At 38.0% G+C, this 22,589-nt stretch overlaps 2 protein-coding genes across 3 annotated transcripts in view; one reads left to right on the forward strand and one right to left on the reverse strand.

Moving 5' to 3' along the window:
- Positions 1 to 18,539, forward strand: part of RALYL (RALY RNA binding protein like) — a 446,384-nt gene extending 427,845 nt beyond the window's left edge. The window contains exon 9 of the mRNA XM_072924793.1: positions 18,516 to 18,539. Coding sequence (XP_072780894.1) covers positions 18,516 to 18,524 — 9 coding nt within the window. The 3' untranslated portion in view covers positions 18,525 to 18,539. The remainder of the gene's footprint in view (positions 1 to 18,515) is intronic.
- On the reverse strand, positions 1,221 to 22,478 carry LOC101234190 (ATPase family AAA domain-containing protein 2-like). Of its 2 annotated transcripts, XM_030266379.4 has the most exons (17): positions 21,355 to 22,478; positions 18,579 to 18,665; positions 17,443 to 17,521; positions 16,526 to 16,688; positions 16,195 to 16,310; positions 14,845 to 15,019; positions 14,166 to 14,254; positions 13,680 to 13,839; positions 12,431 to 12,521; positions 11,697 to 12,002; positions 9,912 to 10,002; positions 8,296 to 8,479; positions 6,963 to 7,148; positions 5,734 to 5,869; positions 5,380 to 5,498; positions 3,042 to 3,170; positions 1,221 to 1,782 (listed from the first exon to the last, which is right to left on the reverse strand). In XM_030266379.4, the coding sequence occupies exons 1-17, from the start codon at positions 21,356 to 21,358 to the stop codon at positions 1,744 to 1,746; spliced, it is 2,154 nt and encodes a 717-aa protein (XP_030122239.4). In that variant the 5' UTR covers positions 21,359 to 22,478; the 3' UTR covers positions 1,221 to 1,743. The 2 variants fall into 2 exon arrangements, with proteins under 2 accessions (XP_030122239.4, XP_072780893.1); XM_072924792.1 differs by lacking the exon at positions 21,355 to 22,478 and having other exon boundaries at positions 18,579 to 21,327.
- Positions 22,479 to 22,589: the final 111 nt, after the last annotated feature.

Genomic DNA, 22,589 nt, shown 5'->3' on the forward strand with positions numbered 1-22,589 from the left:
ACCCTGAGGATTTCTTCTTTCTTAGCTCAGTAGTTTTGAAACTGATGGATAAAGAAGACCCAAAAAAAAAAAAAAATCCCTAATCCATGCAGCTGAAACTCCTGAAAGTGTTCCTTGGGAAGGAAACAGAGTCCATGACAAGCCTCACTCCAAGGCAGGGCAGACCATTTCTGCCCAAGTTGGATTTGGTCTGTGTTTCCCATGAAAATGCAAGACAGTCTGGAAAGAAGAGCCTGACTTGGAAAGATAAGAGAAGAATTTCAGCTTTTGAAAACTATGTTAAAGACCCTGAAGTCCTGCAAGTTGAATAATTCAGTCATTGAAGTAGCAACACTGAGATGCAGAAAGCGTGGGCTACATGGCATGTTTTACAGTCATGTATGTTGTCTCTTTTTTATTAAGGTAGACCAAGATTATAAAAAATTTAAGTAACATTTTCACCATCTTGGATTATGAGTTTTAATTAAGCACAAATGAGTCCAAATTTCTAAACAGATTTTTGTTTTTAAAGCATCTAAAGTAGAACATATAAACACTTGACTAAAGAGTATTTCACAGGTACTGCAGGCCAACTAAACTGCACTCAGAGGTTATGTATGTTCTGTGTCGAGCGCCGATCCTGATGCCTTTTTGTCATCAAAATATGGGCACTCTCTTTGTGACCATTACTAAAATAAAACCAAAGCAGTGTCTAAATTAATCTTCATAAGATAACTTTTCAGGTAAGAAACTGAATCAAAATAAATAGGAAGAACAAATAAACCAGCAAACCAGCATGTTCAGATGTGTCAGCTACTGAGGGAGGAGGATCCAAGGGGACAAACTCAGAGCTGGAGCCCTGGAGGTTGCCACACCACACTCGCCTATGAGGTGGTGGTGCCACCCTGCCTGCCCTTATACCCTGGGGCACTCAGGTGCCTCCCAACCCATCCCCATGGGCTGCGATGGGGCAGCCAGAGTCACAGGCAGGAATGGTGCCCTGTGTCCTACTCCTGGTCTCTCAGCTCCTCTTCATCGGAAATAAACTAAAAAAAAAAAAAAAAAAGCAGTTCCAGTGTCTTCCAGCAATAAAAAAATGTTTGGAAGGTTTGAGACAACAGCAGGAATCAGAATCATTACAGTTTAGAAGAATTCCATGATGCTGTTCTCTTGAAAAGAAAACTCTGTTGTCCCAAAATGGGTTCTTTCACCCAGTGTGCAAAAGGCTGAGCCATACAAAGTAAAGGTATTAGATTTATTTTCAGTTCTGTGCAGAAAAGGCTGGTAGGCAGTAAATCCACAAAGCTGGCAATAATTATCAAAACTTTCCAGACGCTAATGTTGATTGGCTCCCAATTACACAGTCTTCCTCTTAATTAATATTCAATCTTCTATTGGTTGAATGATTCTCTTGCTTCATATGCTAAGTAGTCCACATGCTCCATCTTCTTTCAAGCTGGTGCCCACTTTTCTTCAGCTGATGCCTTCCCTTCTTCAGACAGATCCTTTCTCCATCCAGTGAGTATGATCTACTTCTGGAATGCCTAATTGAATAAGTTTGCCTTGTTTAATTCTTCTTAATGTGGCATTATATTGGTCATTTCACCAAGTGTCGCTCTGTTCTGTCTGATTTCAGTTATGTACTTAGCTTCTTTCTTCTCTTCTTTTTTCCAATAGCTGCTACAATTAGTGAGACATGCTAAATATAACTTATCTATTTGGGAGCCATACCTTAGAGTATGTCAAGTATACTGAAATCAAGTATCACAGCCAACTGAGGGCTGCAATTTCTTTATTCATTTCCTAATAAGGAAAAAAAAAAAGACAAATTAAGAGCCAGTGTGAATACAAGCCTGAGAACCATGATAACTTATTCACCAAAAGAAACAAGAATCTGTACAAGCATTAGTAATATTTAGCCAATACATGTGCTACCACCATCACATACCACCATCTTTCTAGCCCCACTAGCTTCAAGCACGTCCTTAGGCACCCAAAACATAGAGAGTAGGCCAGAGAAACTGAAGGGATCTATCTCAAGGAACAATGGATCTCTATCAAGGTGCTTTCAACAATAAAAAAATAAGACAGTTTCTGAAGAGCCACTACTGAAAGCTGGAACTAAACGTAAACGTAGACACTGAAAAGGAACCAAAAAATCAAGTCCAGTCACAAGAGGGCACAAGCCCTGATATAACACAAACAAATCCCTCCTCATGCTAAAACACATTATTTTGCTAAATGAGAGGAGGGCACATTTTTCAGGAATAGCCTCCTTGATTAAAGAGAAGAGGCTTCCTCTTTTATTTTAAGGCAGACTTAGAAGCATAAAGAATTTTATGTAATTTCATGCATAAACATCTGAAAGACAAATGGATTCAAGGATCTTGAAGACTGAATACTCAGTCTATCTAGAACAACTTAATACTGAGAAGGCCTGCCTCAGACAATGGGTGCCTGTGGAAGACTTCTGCTGAGTTCCAGCAACTCAGAAATCCTCTCTCAGAGGAGAATATTACAGAGTTGGACTCATTAGCATCAAACCATCACGGGCAGAAAGCTCCCATGTCATACCAAAGATGCTTGAGCCATGCCAAGTTAAAAAGAAAGTCTAGAGAGCCTACAGAAAAGCCTGAAATTCTTGCAATGTTTCATACTTAATTTCTTATCAAGAATGGAATGAGTGCTATCCAAGTGTTACCATGTGTGCCTGCCTGCAAGGGAAGAAATAGGAAGTGGTAGACTGAGAAAAGTGCTCTCCTTTCAGAGCCCCACCACCCCGGAAAAGTTTTTCAGAAGGACTAGTGACAAGACAGATTAACTGGTTTGAGAGGCCTGTGTAGGTGGACCCATTGCCTTTTTCTGCCAAAATTGCCAACAATTATGCCAAATTCAATAATGGGTTTGCAATAAGTAGATGCCTTCTATCCTGAAATGAAAGTCTTGTAACACAGGCAACTAAACAGTAAAGAGTGATAAATAATTGTGACCACATACATATGCATAATATACATACACATAATACCATGTGACAGAAAGTGCTATAAGACAAAAAAAATTACCTCCACTAATTTGGTTTTGTCTGGATTTTCCCACTGTTGGTAAATGCGCATACTAAGAACAGAATATAATTTTGCCATGCTTGATATACTGACGTTCTCAGTTGCTGCGACGGCAGCATCCAACACTTTCTGAAGAAGAAAAAAGTAGAAACTACAATTCAGAATAGGACAAGGTATGTCCTACCTTCGTATATTGCTAAATAGAAGTGGTTCTTCGGAGATTAAATATCTCACAAGATTTAACTGGAGAAAACAATTTATCACACTTCAGACAAAAGGAAGGTTTAAAGTTCAGATAATATTTTCTTACTCGTCAATCTATGACATCAACTGCCTCCACCAGAACAGTGGGGAATGACACAATCCACTTTGTTATAGAGTAGATGCAACTGAAAAGCCATGGTTATATTTACTTACAAATGCAATACAGAACCCTGAAAAATATGTCTTTGGAAGCCAGGCTACAGATCTTCCAGATATAGCTGTGCCAGCTGGAAACAGAAGCTCCTTAGGTGCTCACCTCGACCCATTAGCTGGATGTTACTGTGCCAAACACCAGCTAGCTCCTACTTTTCAACTCTGGAGTGGATGACCACCGGTAGCAAATTACCAATCTGCCACACAGTCCCTTCTGTTGAGATGTGAATGTGATAATCTGTGGAAATGTAACACTAGCAAGCTAGTGGCACCCCTGCTGTCCAGTAACTCTGTGTTGTGTGAGGTTGTGAAGATATAGCTTAAGAAAGCAGCTGCACCAAATGAAAATATTACTGCCTCACAGCTCCTTGCCATTTACTCAGCCCTGCTCAGATCAGTTAGCACAACATTCAAGTATTTCCCTGAACTTCCTTCTATCCAACGTGAAGCTAAGAGGCACAAAACTCACACAGTGTGCTTTCAGCTGCTGCAAACACAACACATAGGACATGACAGAGGTGCATGGCCAACATCCCCAGTGAAATGACTTCTAATTGCTGCCACATAGGTGAGTGTATGCTTTTCTATTTGTTCATCAAGTTCTAGGCCTATTACTAAGCATATAAACAAATATCAAACCAACTTAACAAACCCAAACAAATAATAAAAAACCTATCTCATACAAGACCAAGCAGATATATTTTGGAGGGTCACCCAGCTTATCGATTTCAGGAAAGTTCCAATAAAGTTCTCAGGTACAAGTGCCAAGTTCCAGAGACACTCATGAAAAGAAAATAAGTTTTCTAAACAGTTTCTAAATAAGTTTTCTAAAGCTTCATGACTGTAGCTTTCTCCTCACAGCTGAAAAATATATTGACACTGAAACATCTCTAAGGACTCTACCATACCATTTCTTCAGCTGGAAATAACTTTGGAGCACATATTATTAGCACTCTGACTCTAGAAAAACCTATGTGGTTTCTCTCCATATGCAGGTAGATGTGAACAACAAAAGCCCCTAAAATTTGCTTCCCTAGGACACCAGCCTTAGAAAGCTAGCTTCACTTCTACAAATTATGTCACAGCTTAAAAGTGTGACAGAAATTGTGTGGACAATCCTTTTCATCAGAGGGGATTCCGCTCTGGTCATATTCTTCCCATACAGAGAAAACATCAAAATAATACTCCCTTTCTCTACAGATAAACAGCAGCCTATTCTGCTTTGACCAAACTCCAGGACTTCAGCTAGCAACTTCCCAAATTTTTGTCCAAGCAATATTCCCTGAAAGTCAGGTCTTCTTTTATACCCTCTCCAATTCAAGCAAACGAACCTTTTACCCCTACAGCTAGGCCCACTTTTGACCCTTTCCCCAGCTATAGCCTAAGGTAATAACTTTGCTCCTATAGGGGAGTAGAAAAAACTTATAACACTGTAACTGTATGGATGTAAAATTCTAACACTGGATTTTGAAAGAATTTTGTAAAAGCAGGTATTAGTATTTTATCCAGGATGTGCTTTGTTCAACTTGCTAATTTCGGGTTTAAAGCCATAACTGCTAAAAAATAAGGTCCTTTTCTGGTTCCTAATACAAGAAAATATGCAAACAGAAAAACAAAACAACCCTACTCCAATCCATCATAAAAACTGCATTAATAACTAACAGTACTAGAAGGTTATCATTGGGCTATTTTAAAATTTAACAAGCCTTTTTACATTAAAAATTAGGAAAAGAACCCTACCGTCTAAAATACAGCAAGAGCAGCAGTTTACACCAGCTGCAGAAACAACTGTCATCATCCCTTACAGGCTAAATTTTTTCTCATAAATTGTTTGCAAAGGCATTGGTTAACAACCAAATTAATTTACAACCATAAAGAAAATGTCCTACTTCAGTATTAACAAAATTGAAGTTAGACTTACTCTGAGCTCAGAGTAATCCACAAACACTCCTCGTTTTTTAATTTTGATTGCTTTCTTGTCCAGTACTTGTTGTTGCCCATTCTCTTGAGAACATCCTGCAGGAGGGTGTGCCTGTGAATCTGAAATGATGCAAATTTAAGTCAGGATTTCTCTTATTGTGGAACAGAGTGTTTGCCAAATATCCTGTACCTGAAATACGGGGCCTCTCTGAAATAACAGGGAAAAATTTTAGTCAATTCATGGTGCTTAATTGCAAGTACATGAAAGATGATTGACAGAGAATTATCACCAAAGCAAATACTGTATTAGCTGTTAACTTACAGTAACAAAATTTTATATGTAGAAAATCCTTACCTGCATTGTTTTTTGATGCAGGGGATTCAGCAGCTTGCTTCATAATCAAGTCCTCATAAAACCCTTTTCTTTCAGCACAGGTAGGCCTCGGGATAGTGAAAACTTCTTCATGATTAGGATTAAACAATGTTTTTATCTAGACCATGAGAAGAAAAGAGATTTTCAGATAACAAAAATTTTCAGAAAACAAATTTTTTTAATTTTTTATTCCAAACAGACAAGTGCATTTCTAAATTACACTGAATACTCATCTAGATAAAACAAGCTATTAAAAGTTAACTTCTTGACCTTAAAAGCTGGATTTCCATAGCACTGCAGACTAAAATACCTTCTCTTATCAACCTTCTCAAGTTTAAGATCCATGAAAAAAGTATGATAAACCAATCAGAAAGGGGTGACATTTACCATTCCAAATACTGCTTATTGTACATGTACCCAGCTTGATGTCCTTTAGCTTGAATATTTATGACAGCTACAGAGGGAAGAGGAAGGACTCAGCAGACAAGTACCTACTTTTTGGTAATGTGGGGTTTTTTTGAATTTTTTTTTTATTTTAGAAGTTACTTTATTAATTTTATAAAAACTTTGCTACTTAGACAAAATAATCAGAGCAGCATATTAATATTTTAAACACCTTCCTTTAATGAATACTCTCAGATTCTAGAAAGCACATTCTTAATTAATATTATTACAAAATATAACTAAATATTGATTTCCAAGTTGCTTAAACAGAAGTTATTCCTTAGGTTTTTAATTTGCCAAGTTTCCACCTAGATGAAGAAATTGATTTTTTTTGTGAAATAATTTAAATTAGAAATTACATTCTATCACTAACAGTGTGACCACAGTACTTTTTCAGTAAAAATGTTTTCAGAAAAACAGTCTTTTTCCCAGCTACCTTTCAAGCACTGTGTATTCTTTACTAAGTACGCACCAAACCATCCTGAAGCTACTGAACTGGTTGTCTGAAGTGCATCTATATGTCTGAGTCACAAGTCTCACAAGTGTGTGAGAAGGGAGAAAAAGTTGAGCCAAAGTCAATCTCTCTTCTCAGAAAACACTTTAGACCAATGCTTTCAGCATTGTCTAATCTCAGCAAATTTTAAGAGACAGGGTTCTGGTGTCTTAGTAATAACAGCATAAATCTGCTTAAAAGCAGCTAAGTTCTCCAATGTTATAATTTAACAAGAATCTGAGTAACAAAGAAAGAAAAATATTGACAGAAATACCTCTTCAGGGAGATCTTCATGTGGTACATCAGATGTTGCAAGGAGCAAAACTGGAGCAAAGTATGGAATGTTATTCAGCAATCCTGTAAAAGCAGCTTTCAGTGTAGGTCCAACAGCCTCCCACCACGAAGCGATTTGTGGGGTATAAATGATACTTGGTGCAGTTATTTGAGCTTCTCGTAGCAACTGGTAAAATGAAAGCTCGGATAAGAAAACTGCATCATGTAGAACAGGCCACTAAGTAACTACGTATCAGTCAGACTATCTTGTGAAATAGGAGTGCATAAAGCCAAGACATCAAGACAAACCAATAAATGAACAATTCCTTAACAATAAGGTGACATTTTCACTTTGACTCAAACGTTGACATTGCTATGCAGACAGAAACAGAACTGAATCAGTTTTCAAAACTACTTAGGGGTAAGATAACTCCTAAAGAGTGTCAAAACTCAGATGATGTGGTGATGTGCCTGAAAAATCAAGACTAACTCTTCAGCAAGATGTGTCAGCCTGGAGAAATCACTACACAACTGCGACTGCACCACTTCCAGTTCAGTGTGGGCCCATACCCACGTTAGACTGGAGCACAGCCTGAACAAAGACCTATGTGAAAAGATTTGGGCTAACACAGTAAAAGAAGCCTGGTCCAAAATCATAATTTCAAGAACATTTTATAAGAGGTGACGAGTCCTTAGCCTGCCTGAGGAGCTAAATCACTCAGAGCCTGTCATTCCTCTCATTATCAAAGTAGAAGTAAAAAATAAAAAATGCAGTAATCTGCTTATATTTTTTTTTTCTAGTTAAGAGACACACATCAGTTTGCACATTTAAGCATTTCATTAATTGCAATGCTTTCATTGCATTTCACTGCAGCAGTACAAACTGTATATGTATATTCAAAAAAACTTCACAAAAACTTTGGCTGCCCTACAAATACAATAAAACAGAAGGTTACAAAAAGTGCATGACGCCATCAGGCTGATGCAGAGCCAACTACTGGCAGCACAGAGATTTAAGAAGTACCAAAACAACTTTTCTGGATCCCATCAAGGCCAGCAGGATTACCTGCCACAAAGAGAGGCTTATTAGCAGCACCTCCCATCTTCCCAAGCTGCTAGCAACATCCTCTCTCTTTCATTTCAAATAGAAATTAAACTTGTCTATGTACAAATGTCTTTATTCTGTATCATTCCATCTACAAGAAAAGTGAATTTTCAGACAAAAGTAAACATATAACAGGCCAACTCCATTAACAGCAATTTGTGCTTATTTCACTGATTTATATACAGTTCAAGAATCCTATGAGAACAACAACAGCAACAAAAAAAGATACCCGTGAACATGTTTCTTCTTGTGATGAGCTGCTAACAAACAAGGTGGGTAGATCTAGTGTATAAGCTGGAAACTTTTCCAGGGCATGTAATATGGCAGGTGCCAAATCAAAAGCCTGCCCACATCCTGGCTCTTCGACTAGTAAGAACCGTGGCCTGAAAGATGTTGGCTGGTAAGAAGGATTTCTACAACAATAAAAAGAAAACAAGTTTGAAAAAGAGTGATGAAGAGGCACACAGATGTTAAATATTTTTCCCATACTTTTTTTTTCTACTAAAAAAGTTTTTTTTTTCTACTAAAAATGTTCTACTAAATAATAAGTTGGTCTGTGATTCTGTGATCAAAAATACCAGTCTATTTATCAAAGTCTATTTTCTTAAAAGCTGGTATCACTCCTCTGCTAAAAAAAATCCTGCTAGTTCCCAGCATGTCTACTATTTCTTTGGCTGGGTTAAATAACAATTCTTAAATCCCACAGGGTGAATGTCCAGTCAAATACACACAAAACAGCTGGTCAGCAACCTGATAACAGGGCAAAATAACAATTCTTACAGCTCAAACCAGTCTGGGTCTCTTTACTGTCCATACACAATCATTTTCAGCTCATCTTGACTTAAAGTGAGATCTCTACACCTATCAAATTTACCTAAAATTTGGCCACAGCTCTACTGGAGATGGTGGGAAGAAAGGAGCAAAACCACATTTGTAGGAAAAAAACTTATGTGGGTACTGAAACACATTATTTGTATCTGGAGAAGAACATGACTTGATTGCTTAAATTACAGCACTACACTAAATATGCGTAAGATTTATATTCATTTTATTAATTAATCATTCATTTTGTTCATTTAGTCATTCTAGTTGCTTCATCTTTGACTTGACCAATAATTTCCTAGACATCTTGCTTAACATGCGTGAAATACACTTGTGAAGAGGTTTGTGCATTTCCCCACCACATTATTATTGTACCTTTACTTGCTGAAGTAAAAGATCCTAGAAACCTAGTGAAGCCTAGCAAGTCATATTTTCTGGCCAACACAGCCATAGGAAGGGAGAAAAATATCTGACAATAATCTGTTTTAAAAATTACTGGACTATGTGACTTCCACAATTAAAATGTCAAAAGATAACAAAAAATAAGTAGGGTAAAGGTAAAAAATTGACATTTAAATTTTTCTCACAGTGATTTAACAAACCACTTCTTGATTTTGTTTCTGATACACAATTTGCTACTGGTACAAACATTTTGGAACGTAGAAGGGTAAAAGATGGCTACATAAATCCATAGAGGTTTTTTAAGCTAAAAGGACAGAATGAGCATTTTTTGGGTTTTGAGTCTTTGAAAGAATACTATGTATTAAACATGTTTTAATAGTCTGTGAACCAGTTGGACTTAGTAAAAGAAGGCTGGGCCGACCAGTTTGACGAGTTAGGGCAGTGTAGTCAGAGCCATTAGATCTAGTACCCAGCTGGATCTTCACAGTTGAATTCCTGCAAATATTGATCACCACCACATGCACCCTTAACTCTTTCATCTAGTAACCCTCACATATTTACATAACATTTTACAGATGCAGCCTTCTCAAAAATGTCACCATAAAGAGGACAAATATGTACCTGCTCAAAGTGTGGAATTCTGCCTTTTTGCTGTCAGGCTTCTTTTCAGAGACTGATGGTGAGTCATCATCACTGTCGATCCCATCATCCCCTGAAATAGGATTTAAAGACAAGAGAAATTTGTTTACTGAATAGTTCATATCTCGCTCTTGCTTTAATACACCTTTGAAATCAATGCTGGAAACCATTTCTCTTGCATTTTGTTATTTGAATGCTATTATCTGAAGAGTACACCCTACCACAGATCTAAGGAGATAGCTCAGGTATATATTAAGCTGTCCTGTGTCCTGTGATTTGCATCAGATATTATCTCTCTATTAACAAACACTTGGGAGGTTTTTTCTTTAGAATAAAGATGATCAGGAACAACCTCTGTAGTGTCTAGATACCGGAAAAACCCTTCTATCCTCATTTAAGCATTTATTTACTATATTTGTAATAATTATTGACTATATCAGTGGACAAAGGAAGGGTTACAGACATCAATTATCTGGACTTCTGTAAAGTTTTTTATATAGTCCCCCAGAGTGTCCTTCTCTTTAAATTGGAGACAGATGGGTGTGGTGAGTGGACTGTTAGATGGATAAGAAAGTGGGTGGATAGTTACATCCAGAGAGTAGCAATCAATTGCTCAGAGTTCCAATTGACATCAGTGACAAGTGGTGCCTCTCAGGGATGCCTACCAGGACTAGTGTTATTTAATATCTTCATTAATGATATAGATTAAGGAATTGAGTGTAACCTCAATAAATTTGCAGATAACACCAAGCTGAGTGATGCAGTTGACACACCTGAAGGATGGGATGCCATCCAGAGGGACCTGGACAAGCTCAAGAAAGGGGACAAAAGGAATCTCATGAGGTTCAACAGGTCCAAGTTCAAGGTGCTTCACCTAAGTCAGGGCGATCCCCAATATCAACACACGCTGGGGATGAACTGACCAAGAGCAGCCCTGCCGAGAATGACTTAGGGCTGCTGGTGGATGAGAGGCTGGACATGACCCAGCAATGTGCTCTTGCAACCTAGAAAGCCAATTGTGTCCAGGGCTGCATCCAAAGCAGCCCAAGGGAGGGGATTCTGCCCCTCTGCTCTGCTCTGCTGAGACCCCACCTGCAGTGCTGCATCAGCTCTGGGGTCCCAGCACAGAAAGGACATTGACCTGTTGAAGCAAGTCCATAGGAAAGCCACCAAGATGGTGAGACAGATGGAACACATCTCCTATGAGAAAAGGCTGGGAAAATTTGGGTTGTTTAGCCTAGAAAAGATAAGGCTTCAGGGTGACCTACTTTTGAATTTCCAGTGCCTGAAGAAAACCTACAGGAAAGACTCCTTACAAGAACATGTAGTAAGAGGATGAGGAGGAATGGGTTCAGACTGAACGAGTAAGTTTAGATTGGATATTAGTAAAAAAATCTTTACTGTGAGAGTGGTGAGGCATTGAAACAGGTTGCCCAGAGAAGTCGAAGATGCGCAGTTCTTGAAAGTGTTCAAAGCCAGGCTGGATGGAGCTCTGAGCAACCTGGTCTAGTGGAAGGTGTCCCTGTCCAAGGCAGGAGCGTTGGAACTAGATCACCTTTAAGGTCCCTCCAACGCAAATCATTCTATTATTCTACAATTTGGAAAGAAGTGCCTCATATGTGAAACCTCAGATCCATCTCTGAAACTATTAACAGGATGTGAGCTACTGTCAGTAACAGGGGGCTCCAGTAGAGAACCCATAGTTCTCCACTGACACACAGCTTTGCACACTCTGCAAAGGATAACAATTAGATGTTATTGTAATACCTTGGTTCTTCAGTGCAAGCATTGCATGGGGAAATGGTCTCTCCAAAGCTTGTAAAATTCTTTTCAGGGTGTTTTCTAACAGCGGCTTTGAAATAGATGGTAGTGCTCTCCCAGGTGGAGCCCCAGCTCTGTGTGATGCTGGAACAATCTTCTGCATGGCCATGGTGAAGTCCTTTGCTGTTACTTTAATCGATCTGGCATCTATCTTCAGTCTTTTGTCACTCTCGTGTATCTGCGGATAGCGGCGGCGCAAAGCACAGAGCCCAGCTTCAACACATAAGGCTTTAATATCAGCACCACAGAATCCTGACAAACAAAACAAGAACCAAGTGTTACGTCAACATATATATGTGTTATATAGGTTTAAAACTGTCTGGATGGCCTGGCCAAGAGTGTCGGTGAATGATGCTACATCCAGTTGGCAGCGGGCTCACTAGTGGTGTTCTCCAAGGCTCAGTCCAGTCCTTTTTAATACCTTTGTCAATAATGTGGATAAGGGGATTGAGTACACCCTCAGTAAGATTGTGGACAACATTACATTGGGTGGGAGTGTTGATTTGCTGGAGAGCAGGAAGGCTCTGCAGGGGGATCTGGACAGGCCAAATCAATCGGTATGAGGTTCAACAAAGCCAGGTGCCAGCTCCTGCACTTCAGTCACAGCCCCATGCAGTACTGGGGGCAGAGTGGTTGAATGCTGCCCAGGGGAAAAGTACCCACACTGCTTTCAAACTCACCAACACATTTCTCAGCCAGGTCTTCAAGTAAGTTGTCAGATGGCTTCAGGGTCCAGTCTCGTGTGTGAATTTTGAAAATTTCTAATCTTGCCTAGAAACACAATGGTTGCATTTTATTTTGCCTTAAGCTTTCTCTTAAGAAAACAATCACAACACAAAACCTCCAAACCTCTCACACTAGTACAAATACTTTTGTCTGTTAGACTTCTAAGTATTTTAAATGTCAGTTATTAATACACTCGCTTCTTCTTCAAGATGGAAATTTAATAATTCTTAAATTCTTACATCAAACTCTTGTGGAGGATGCAGTGAAATAAAAGTCAAGTGCATCTTTTATTAAAAGTGAGTTGTATAAGCATGAGACTTAATGATTTTGAAGAACAAATTGTAGTAAAAACCTCATCTGCAAATGGACATTTTGCATCAAAGAAAATTCTCCCAAATTTAGCAAAATTTCCCAGTGACAGTTTCAGTAGTTCATCAAACTTGCTTTTCTGCCAGTTGATTCAAAGAAAACAGTCCTAGTCCATTTAAAATTGCTCCAGTTACTACCAAGAACAAAAACTATGACTCTCAAACTACTGTCACTCATCCAGAAAATATCAAACATCTCCCATTCTCATCTCTGATCCTAGTAAGATTTTCAGTGAAGTATCTCCTGGTACACAGATTAATTATGGCACACTTCTAGAATTCTTCCACAGCAGGGAATTGTGTGTTAGATCTGTTTCACGGCACCTTGTCTCTTGTTCCTGAGAGCAGATAAATACTGGATACAAATGTTTGTGCTAAATGCACTGTTTTTGCACTTTTACTAGCCTTCAATCCAATTAGCCTTTTATCTTTGCTCCAAAAATTGCCAAGAAATATCAGTGATAGCCAGAGAAAAAACACAAAAGCGGGGTTACAGTTTTGCACAACACGTCTCTCCCAAACATCCCCACACCAATATTTTTGGTTGCTATAAAACAAATTTCTTCACTGCTTAACTATTGCCATTGAACTCGAAGTGCTGCATCTGTGCAGTGTACTTCATATCTTTGTCCAAGAGAGAAGCATCATCTTACTCCTATATATATTCAGCACCAGGTTTGCCCTTCACAGTACAATGGAATGTATCCAGATATCCCTCTTGTATCCAAGCTGTATACTACAGATGGAGACTTGCAGTGCTCTGCGATGCTGCCTTGTTACAGGGGTTTGTCGTAAAGATGGATTTTGCCACATCTGTTTGATTTGAAGTTCTGACCTCTTTGTTTGGCAAGTTGAAGCGGAACTCTCGTTCAAAGCGCCCAGGTCTTCGTAAAGCGGGATCGATGGAATCCAGTCTGTTGGTGGCTCCTATCACCACAACCTCTCCTCTGCTGGCTAAGCCGTCCATAAGTGTCAGAAGTGTCCCCACAACAGAGCTAACAGAAAAATATAAATTTCATTCAAAAGTTTAGTAAATTTTCTTCAGTTCCACATAACCTTCTCTACTGATCCTTCAAAAAGGACAGGTTTTTATTGACAAGATACTGATCAGTGAAATAATTATTTTAAGACATAGCAAAATACAAATAAGGTAACACCGACCTTGTACTTATATCAAACTTAGTGAATTGTTTCCATTTGTTGTTTTAAAATCATTTGAAATTCACTAGCACTGAATTACTAGTTTTCAGGTTAAATGAAGGTGTCACATAAAGATAAATAGGTTGGAGTCTTCTTTTCACAAAGATTAAACATGTCCTACCTGTGAACCTGATCTTGTTTGCTGGACCTTACAGGAGCAAGAGCATCGATCTCATCAAAGAAAATAATTGAAGGTCGCATCTGGTAGGCCTACAAAGAAAACACAGGAACGCTGACATCAGGAAAACAGCACTACTTGAAAGAGAAAATATATGAAAGACATTATGGTTGGAACTAGATTTTTCAGACTAGCATCAGGGATCTCCACTAATTAACTTAATGTGAAACAGCAGTTTGTCAACAGAAAACAGCAGCCTGTCAACCCACTGAGACTGGGTGAAAGGAAACAAATCATACCAGTAGTTTTTACTACTATTTGGCAACCATGAGAACGGAGACAGGACTCAAAGTTTCTGGAAGTGACCTTCCATTACTAATTTAAATGAACATGTTTTCACCCTGCATCTGTTTCCCTCTCACCTAAAGCTATCATCTCTTGCTTCTTGAGGCCATTTTTGTGACTGAGTTATGTGTATGGTGAAGGGTTTTTTGAGAGTGGGAGTGGTGGTGGTGATTTTCTTGTTTGCTTTACTAATCTTTTTGATACATCTCAAGAGTCTCCACTGAGAAAGGGAACACTAATAGTCCCATTTCAGTGGAAGGAGATTACAAAACATGAAAATGAGTGAGTTCTTGACTATAAAAAGTTACTTATAATTCCAACAGAACACATGGCTTACCTGCTCAAACACTAAACGAAGCTGTCGTTCAGACTCTCCTACCCATTTACTCATGCAGTCAGCAGCACTTCTCATAAAAAAGGTTACTTTCCTGCCATCTCTGCTACATTCATTAGCAAGTGCACGAGCAACCAGAGTCTTTCCAGTCCCTGGTGGACCATAGAATAAACAGCCTCTACAATTTAAAAGAAAGAATTTTTTTTTAAAAATCACATAAGAAGAAACGCCATGGAAATCTATTACAATCCCCATTCCTAAAATACACAACTCTGCTCTCCTAAGCTGAACTTCATGGATAAGATAGTAAGAGCTGAAGTGTGAGAAAAGTCAAAGGTCAAAATTCTGCAAGGCAGCAAACAAAATGAATAAAGAGAGTAATGCACATATACAAAACCTTGAAAAAAGATAGTAGCGTCCCATTTCTGACAAACCAACAGAGATGGCTGCAGTAGGGTGGAGCAAAACAAGAGCAAATTTCCAATGCAGAATCTGAGATTGCGCTAACTTAGGAAGCATCAGTCCATTTTTCAATGACAAACTGCATATTCATTCTTGTTTTCAAAAAGTCAAGGTTTGAGAGTAAAGCATTTCATTCTCCCTTAAAAGCTTTGAGTTACTGGATTTGGTCTCCCTTTGCTGGTGATTAAGGAAGAGGAAGTAGTCTAAAAATGGGAAGGTATTCTGCATTTCTGTATTTCCATCAACTAGAAGAGCTAATGCACTGCTGCTTCAAAAAGAATTTCAATGAATAAGACACAAAATACAGATTTTCTTCTGTTTGTAATACTTTTAAATTCACTGGAAGCAAATAATTTAAAGTCCTATTTCAATATACCATGACCAAGGCTAATAAAGCTAATGAATCTCCAATAATTTAATTTCATAACACAGACTTGCTGCGTAAGAAGGGGACAGATTCTTATTTTAACCCAAACATAACACTGCAAAGTTCTAGTTGCAAGTCCCACAATTGTAAAACTAATACCTGAAAATACTTGGGAAAAAAAGAGTTGGTGTAAGATAAAACTGGACTTCCACAAACCAAAAAACAGTCAACTAGCAGTAGATAATGCCTTCCTACTCACAAACTGATTAAGTCCATTTGCATGCCAGACTCTAAAGAAAAAAATCTCCAACTCCGCCTTTTAAAGTCTAGTTTTGCCACACAGTAAATCTCTGAACCTACATATATGCTGCATTCTTTTTTTTAAATTACTTTTGATTAGTGATAAAAAGAACCATAAACACTGCTGAAAATTTTGAAGCATGGAAACATGTTGATACCTCAGTTGGATATTGTCCTGGAAAGAATGGAGTTAAGAACTTATTGTTTTAAATGGCGTCTCTTACCTTGGAGGTTTAAATTTCAATATCTCAAAGACATCAGGATAACGCAATGGCAAAAGGACCATCTCTTTTAAAGCTGAAATGTGGTCAGAGAGACCACCCACAGCATGAAATTGTGCCTAAAATGAAGTCAACAGAATATGTGTTAAAGAAAGCTGCAACGTCTATAAGGTTCCATCACAAATTAGATGTCAACACAAAGCAAATGTTAGTGAGAATTTGCAAATCACTTAAGAGAAAACTGTAAGTAAAAGGAGCTGTAGATGGCCCATTACTAGAAGCTTCCATAAATACTGCAAATGTCTCACTGACACCATGAAGTAAAAATACTTACTGAACCATCTATTTGCATTTCCTCCACACCAGCCAGGCTTGCTCCAATTCTCATGTGATCATTGTGAACTTCATTTAAGTTGCCTTTCTGAGTTGCTTCAGTGTTCGTGTGATCATTTGGAGCTCCATTTATGTCATCTTTCTGAGAGTTGGCCGAGGTAGACCTAATTTGAATTAAGGAGAAAGAAAAAAGTGCTTTCTAATTTACAATGCAGTTAGATGATTTTAGATTTTCTAATGATAGCAAGTTAATTCAAAAGACCTTATAAATGAACATAAACTTCCTAAATAGTTATTCATTCTAGCTGTTTCACATTTAATGGCCATGAGTAAATAAAGAACTTTAAACTGAGTTTAACAACTCTTAGCACTTAGAAATATGAATATTACAACTTATAATTTAGAATTTCATTAGGCATTTTTCTTGTTTAAGGATAGTTTCATAGAGAAACATGAACTCTCTTGAGTAATTGAACTAAAAAGCCATTTAAACTTCCATACAGGCTCTCCCTGTAAGTTGTCTTCAGTTTTAATAAATTTTACCTTTCAAGATTGAGTCTTAAATCTTAATTTGTACACCTTCAAGTCTAAGATTTTCAGAGGGGCATTATAGCTTCCATTCCAGAAAAAATGAAATTTCAGTTATACAAGCTCAGCCACACCTTATCAGTGACCAAAAATACAGGATTTTCAAATAAAGTCTAAGGACTAGTAAAAAGGATGGCCTCTCCTGCAGTGTATGTTTTTCTTATACCCTCAGACTACCACAGTAGGAATCTGTAATCATATTAATCTCTAATTACCACCAGTCAAAAAAAACCTTGAAAGCATTATTCAGTCATATGAACAGCACAAGGCATATCAGCACATATCAACATCACTCTTATAAAGGAGAACTAGCATAAACCATACACCAACCTTTTACGTTTTTTGCTTGAACCTCTCTCTTTGACAGATAAAGTATGGTTGGACAGGCTTAGGTTACGTTTTCTTACATCTGTTGAAAGCAAAGAATTTAGAATTTCTTGTGAACAAGTTTGGGAGAAACCAGGATGGTCAAAGGCAGAAAATGGGACAGATATCCATCTCTAAATTCAGGGAAAGTTTCAAGGAGGGGATGTTGAGTGGTTTAATCAGCGCACAATAGAAGTAAAAAGACACACACCTGATTTTTAAGAAAAATTGAAAACTACAAGAGTAAGATTATTAAGTCTCTTTAATTGCTATTATTTTAAGGGTAGGCAGGTAAAATTTTTAACTGAAAACCAACAATAACGATGCCAAATGTCAAGAAAAAATAGAATGCATACAGGATACATGCATTCAATTAAATTTACTGGCATAATGAAGTAAGAAATATAAAGTTTGTGTGCATGTATTTTCATTTTAAAAAAACAAAAAAACCACCTAAGCCAACAACCCCTCACTTTCATACAAGAAATTAGCTCTCAAGAGAAGCTGTATAATATATATATAGTATTGTAGAATGTACTCTATTGGGTCTGGCCTAGATGGAGTTAATTTTCCCCACAGCAGCCCTCACAGTGCTGTGCTGTGCCTTGGTAGCTGGAAAGGTGTTGATAACACACCAATGTTTTGGTTACTGCTGAGCAGTGCTGGCACAGCATCAGCGCTGTCTCCCCAAATTTCCACTCCCAAGCAGTAGTCTGGCAAGATCCTGGGAGAGGACATAGCTAGGATCGCTGACCCAAATTAATCAAAGGGATTTTCCATGGCATATGGCATCAGCTTTGCTATAAAAATTAAGAAAAGTAGGAGGAAGGTGGGGCATTTCTTTTTCTAAAATGTTTGCATTCTGGAGCAATAGCTATACATGCTGAAGCCCTGCTTCCTTGGAAGTGGTCAGACATCACTTGCTGATAGGAAGTAGAAAACAAAGCCTCTTCTTTTTTCTTTGTTTGTGCACAACTTTTGCTTTGGTGAACTGCCTTAACCTTCAAGTTGTCTTCCATCTTATTTTCTCTCCCCAGCTCAGCTGAGAGGCGGGGGTGGTAGAGCAGCTTGGTGAGCACAGGGCAGCCCAGCACACCTACTTTCCAATGGAGATTGGTAGCGCTCAACAGCTTTCCTCTGCCGGAAGGAGCGACGCAGGCCATTGCTGTCTTTTCCTTTGTTTCCTTCTGGTGAAACCATTGCACATCAACACAATATTAAGTTGTGTAAGTACTGTTGCAAATGTGATGTATTCAAAACACACTACATGACATATTCCCACCCATCCACAACTTTTTGTCTTGTTAGCATTTTGGAAAAACATGGATTTTTTTTCCTCTGGCTACCTGTTCTGAGCTCACTACAGTACAGCCCTAGAGCTTAAAGCTTGTAATGGCATTGGCAACATAAATTCTTTAATAGATGAAAAAGAACAAGTAGTTCGGCCCATCTCAATTATTAAAGTCAAGGCTTTTGGCGAGATTGTGGTCAAGAAAATTTAAAGCAGAAATAGCCTACAATGCTACCTGGATCATCAGGGGTTTTTCTGTTAGTTCTTCCCATATTGAGGCTTTCCTCAAGAAAGATCAGTCAGAAATATACAAAAAACATTCCTTTATATTTTATCTTGTTTTATGTAAAATTTTATTTTTGAACATTTTTATGTTTAGAAAATATCCTTGTATTGGAAGGTGAAAGTGTTTCTGAGTTATCTCACTTGTACTACATTTCAAAGGGAGCCTCAGTAAAACAACCTCCAGAATATTCATTTATTATTACATGACAAGGGATGAGCAAAAATTTGCCTTAAGACACATTATTTGGTATTTATATAGGAATATTTTCAAGGCAGCTCATATACACAAAAGATTAAATTAGGCACAGGAGGAGCAAATGGGAGCATCTCTCTGATACCCAGGATTAATAACAAGTATTTTTTCTCTAAAATATGCTTGAGTACATGTGATAGTTAAACACTTCACCAGATGCAAACAAGAGTGTATCAATTAATCCCAGGTAAATAATCCAAGAGTGTAGCAGAACCTAGGACAAAGCAATTCCTGGCAAACAAAAAAAAAAAAATCATCCTGGTCTCTGGGAGATGCTAAACAAAGTATGGAAAAATCTGATTTCATTAAAAAATAAACAAACAAAGAAACAAACAAACCAAAGAAAACATACAAGAATTCAGATCTAAACAAAAAAAGACCTATCAAAGCAGGCTATGAAGATGTTCAAAAAACAAAGCACTTGTCATTCAAAAGGACAGTGGACTAACTTAACAGACGAAAATTAAGAGGGAATTTGGCTGCTGAATATAATTTTAATATGACTTCCTCTCACAACAGATGACTATTTGAGCTCGCAGGCAAGGCTGGCAAAAAAAAAAAAAAAACAAGCACAGAGAAAGCACTCATCAGTTTTTAGTAAGATATGAAGTGAAAACTCAATCCCTGGAACAGCTATTTATAAGTAGAGTCCATTCAAAAGTCATAAGGCAATTCAGAAAGCATAGTTTATGGCATGTATTGCAGCATTTCACTGCTATTTTTGAGTTTCTTCTGAAGAAGATACTCCTTCACCCTTAGACTGTAGATGTGATACGACTGTAAGGTATTAAACTATAATTAGAGAACAAAAAATAAATCGCTTTCTAGAATAAACTATGCTTTCAAAAAAGTTTGTTGACCTAAATTAAAAATACAACTAAATAATTCCTCTATGTGAAATACCCTACAAATGTTCTCCCCATCATCCACTTTTTTGCCAGACTGCTTCTGAACTACTAAGATATAGAGCTGATATGTAAGAGCAAAGATAAGCAGGTACAGAAAACTTCATTGAAACCAGCACATGCAGTATGACATTTCAATACAGTGTGCACAAAGCAAGTCATTGACCTCCAGACAACTTTTCAACACTATTTAAAAATTAGGTCAAAAAGTTTACTTTTTTACAGAGAGATTTAAGAACAAGTGGTTAAGCATTTGCAAACATACACCATTTTCAGGTTTATTTTCCCCTCTTGCTGATTGTAATAAAAAAAATCTAATTTAGCAATTAAAAAAATGAATTCTGAAGATCATATTATGATAACAGAAAGAAATTATGGAAGTTTGTCATCACACTTAGGTTGCTCTGCATGATAGCATTAAGTCATTTTTAGTTCACAGCCTTCCTCAGACAACAGACTCACAGAGTGTGTTGGAAGGAAGCGACAAGGACCATCAACTTCAACTCTTAATATTGCTCATTCTTGTAACTGGAATGACGGTCTTGCTCTGATTTTCTATGATTGTATATGGTAGAAAAAACATCTCATTGCTGTTACACTTTGCAAACCTTTCAGAAAACAGTATCAGTATGGCTTTTACAGAGAGAATTAAGATACAGACACAGAGACAGAAACACTAGGACTGCTTCATTTTGTATCCAACCTTCCACCATGTCTCAACTCAACCTGGCATTACAAAATAATTTTAAGCAGGAAAGAAAAATTACTAAACATCAAGGTGCTTCTGATGCAAGAAAACTGATTTAGAGGAAAAGTTAAATCTACTGAAAGTCACAACATAAAGTGACTGTTTTGGAGCATAAGAACCAGCCCACACATAACAGAAGCTCAGGTGTGATGATCTATCTACAAGAGGCAATCCCAAAATGAGGACACCAGTAGCCAATTTAAGCTGTGCCCAAATTCTTTACACATGAAACACCTGCCAAACACATCCTTCTGAACATACTCTGAAGTCTTAAACAACCTCAAGAGCCTGTTGCAAAAAAAAAAAAACAACTCAGGTTCAAGAGCATGGCTGCATAGTACAAAGGCCAGCACTTTATGTAAAGTAGCACTTTAAAAATAATGACAGGACATACCCATGCAGGCAGAGTTAAAGAGAGGGACCCTGTGTGCCAGCTGTGGTGGAATGTTTACAGAAAGGCTGTGAGGTTGCTGAGCAACAGCCCCTCTCCACAGTTCCAGCCTTGGCCACGCCCAGCCCTGGTGCGGCTCTGTTCTAGACTGGACCACTTGGAGCCTGGAACTTCGCAATTACAGCATCATGGAACGGTTTGAGTTGGTGGGAACCTTTAAAGATCATTTGATTTCAACCCCTCTGCTGTGAGCAGGGACCCCATTCACTAGACCAAGTGGCCCATCCAAGCTGGCCTACAACGGGGCGTCCACAACTTCTCTGGGCGCCTGTTCAGTGCCTCACCACCCTCACACTAAAGACCTGCTGTATGTGTGGTGGTACGTAGGAAAGTCTCAGCCTAAACACATTTATCTCTTGCTTCCAGGAATACCTTTTCCTATTGTCAAAAGAAGAGAAAATCCCTAGCCAATATTATGCATAAAGCCTTGCTAATAGGGCTCATTTAAGTAGCTTTGCAAAATGATGAAAAACCCTAATCACTTTTAAATTCACTAAACAAAACATTGATTTGTAGTGGTGTAACTACTTTGTCAAGTCTGCAGCTTTGGTGGACCTCAAAATCACCTTTTCTTCAGCTTTTATCCTAACCCATACTACAGAAAGTATAATGTGAAACTGGTTTAATAGGATTATTTTCCAGAAATACAAATGAACTGGCTATTACTTCCTTTTAATTCATTATTAATTCAGTTTCATGTAATCTGTTCCATTACTTTTTCCAAGGAATTATGTGACACTGACAAGTTTATAATTTCCTGGTTCATTTCTTTTTTTCTGTTTAAATATTGGCATGTTATCTTTCCTTTGCACTCCTGAAATTTCCCACGTTGCAAGAGTTACGAAAAATCAACATTAACAGTCCAACTTTTCAATAGTGCTTCTAAACCTGCAGGATACAGCTTGTCCAAACCTGGTAATTTAAAAATGTTCCATTTCCAGTTCCAAAGTAAAAATAGCTTCTGAAGCAGATGCAGCTCTTATCCCTCCAAATTAAACCAGTAACAATAGGAATGCCCAGGATCCCTCATCCCTTGAAGTAAGTTATAGAGGACAATGACATGAGTAGCTTCTAACTGTGATACAGAGGAGAACACCACAAGTGAATGCTCTTTGACCTGTTAGTTGATAAAACACAGGTGTTTCTGGATTGGCATATATGGAAACTGAGATGTAGGG

This window comes from Taeniopygia guttata, chromosome 2 (assembly GCF_048771995.1).
Source record: "Taeniopygia guttata chromosome 2, bTaeGut7.mat, whole genome shotgun sequence".
In the NCBI taxonomy this organism is placed as follows: domain Eukaryota; kingdom Metazoa; phylum Chordata; class Aves; order Passeriformes; family Estrildidae; genus Taeniopygia; species Taeniopygia guttata.

What these genes read in the sequence shown, in the direction of transcription:
- LOC101234190 (XM_072924792.1), bottom strand. Translation starts at nt 18,678, where the DNA reads ATGGTTTCACCAGAAGGAAACAAAGGAAAAGACAGCAATGGCCTGCGT. An exon ending in TTGAAATTTAAACCTCCAAG is followed by an intron (nt 15,020 to 16,194) that starts GTAAGAGACGCC and finishes TTTAAATTGTAG; the next exon opens with AGGCTGTTTATTCTATGGTC. An exon ending in ACAAAACCAAATTAGTGGAG is followed by an intron (nt 1,783 to 3,041) that starts GTAATTTTTTTT and finishes TTTCCTTATTAG; the next exon opens with GAAATGAATAAAGAAATTGC.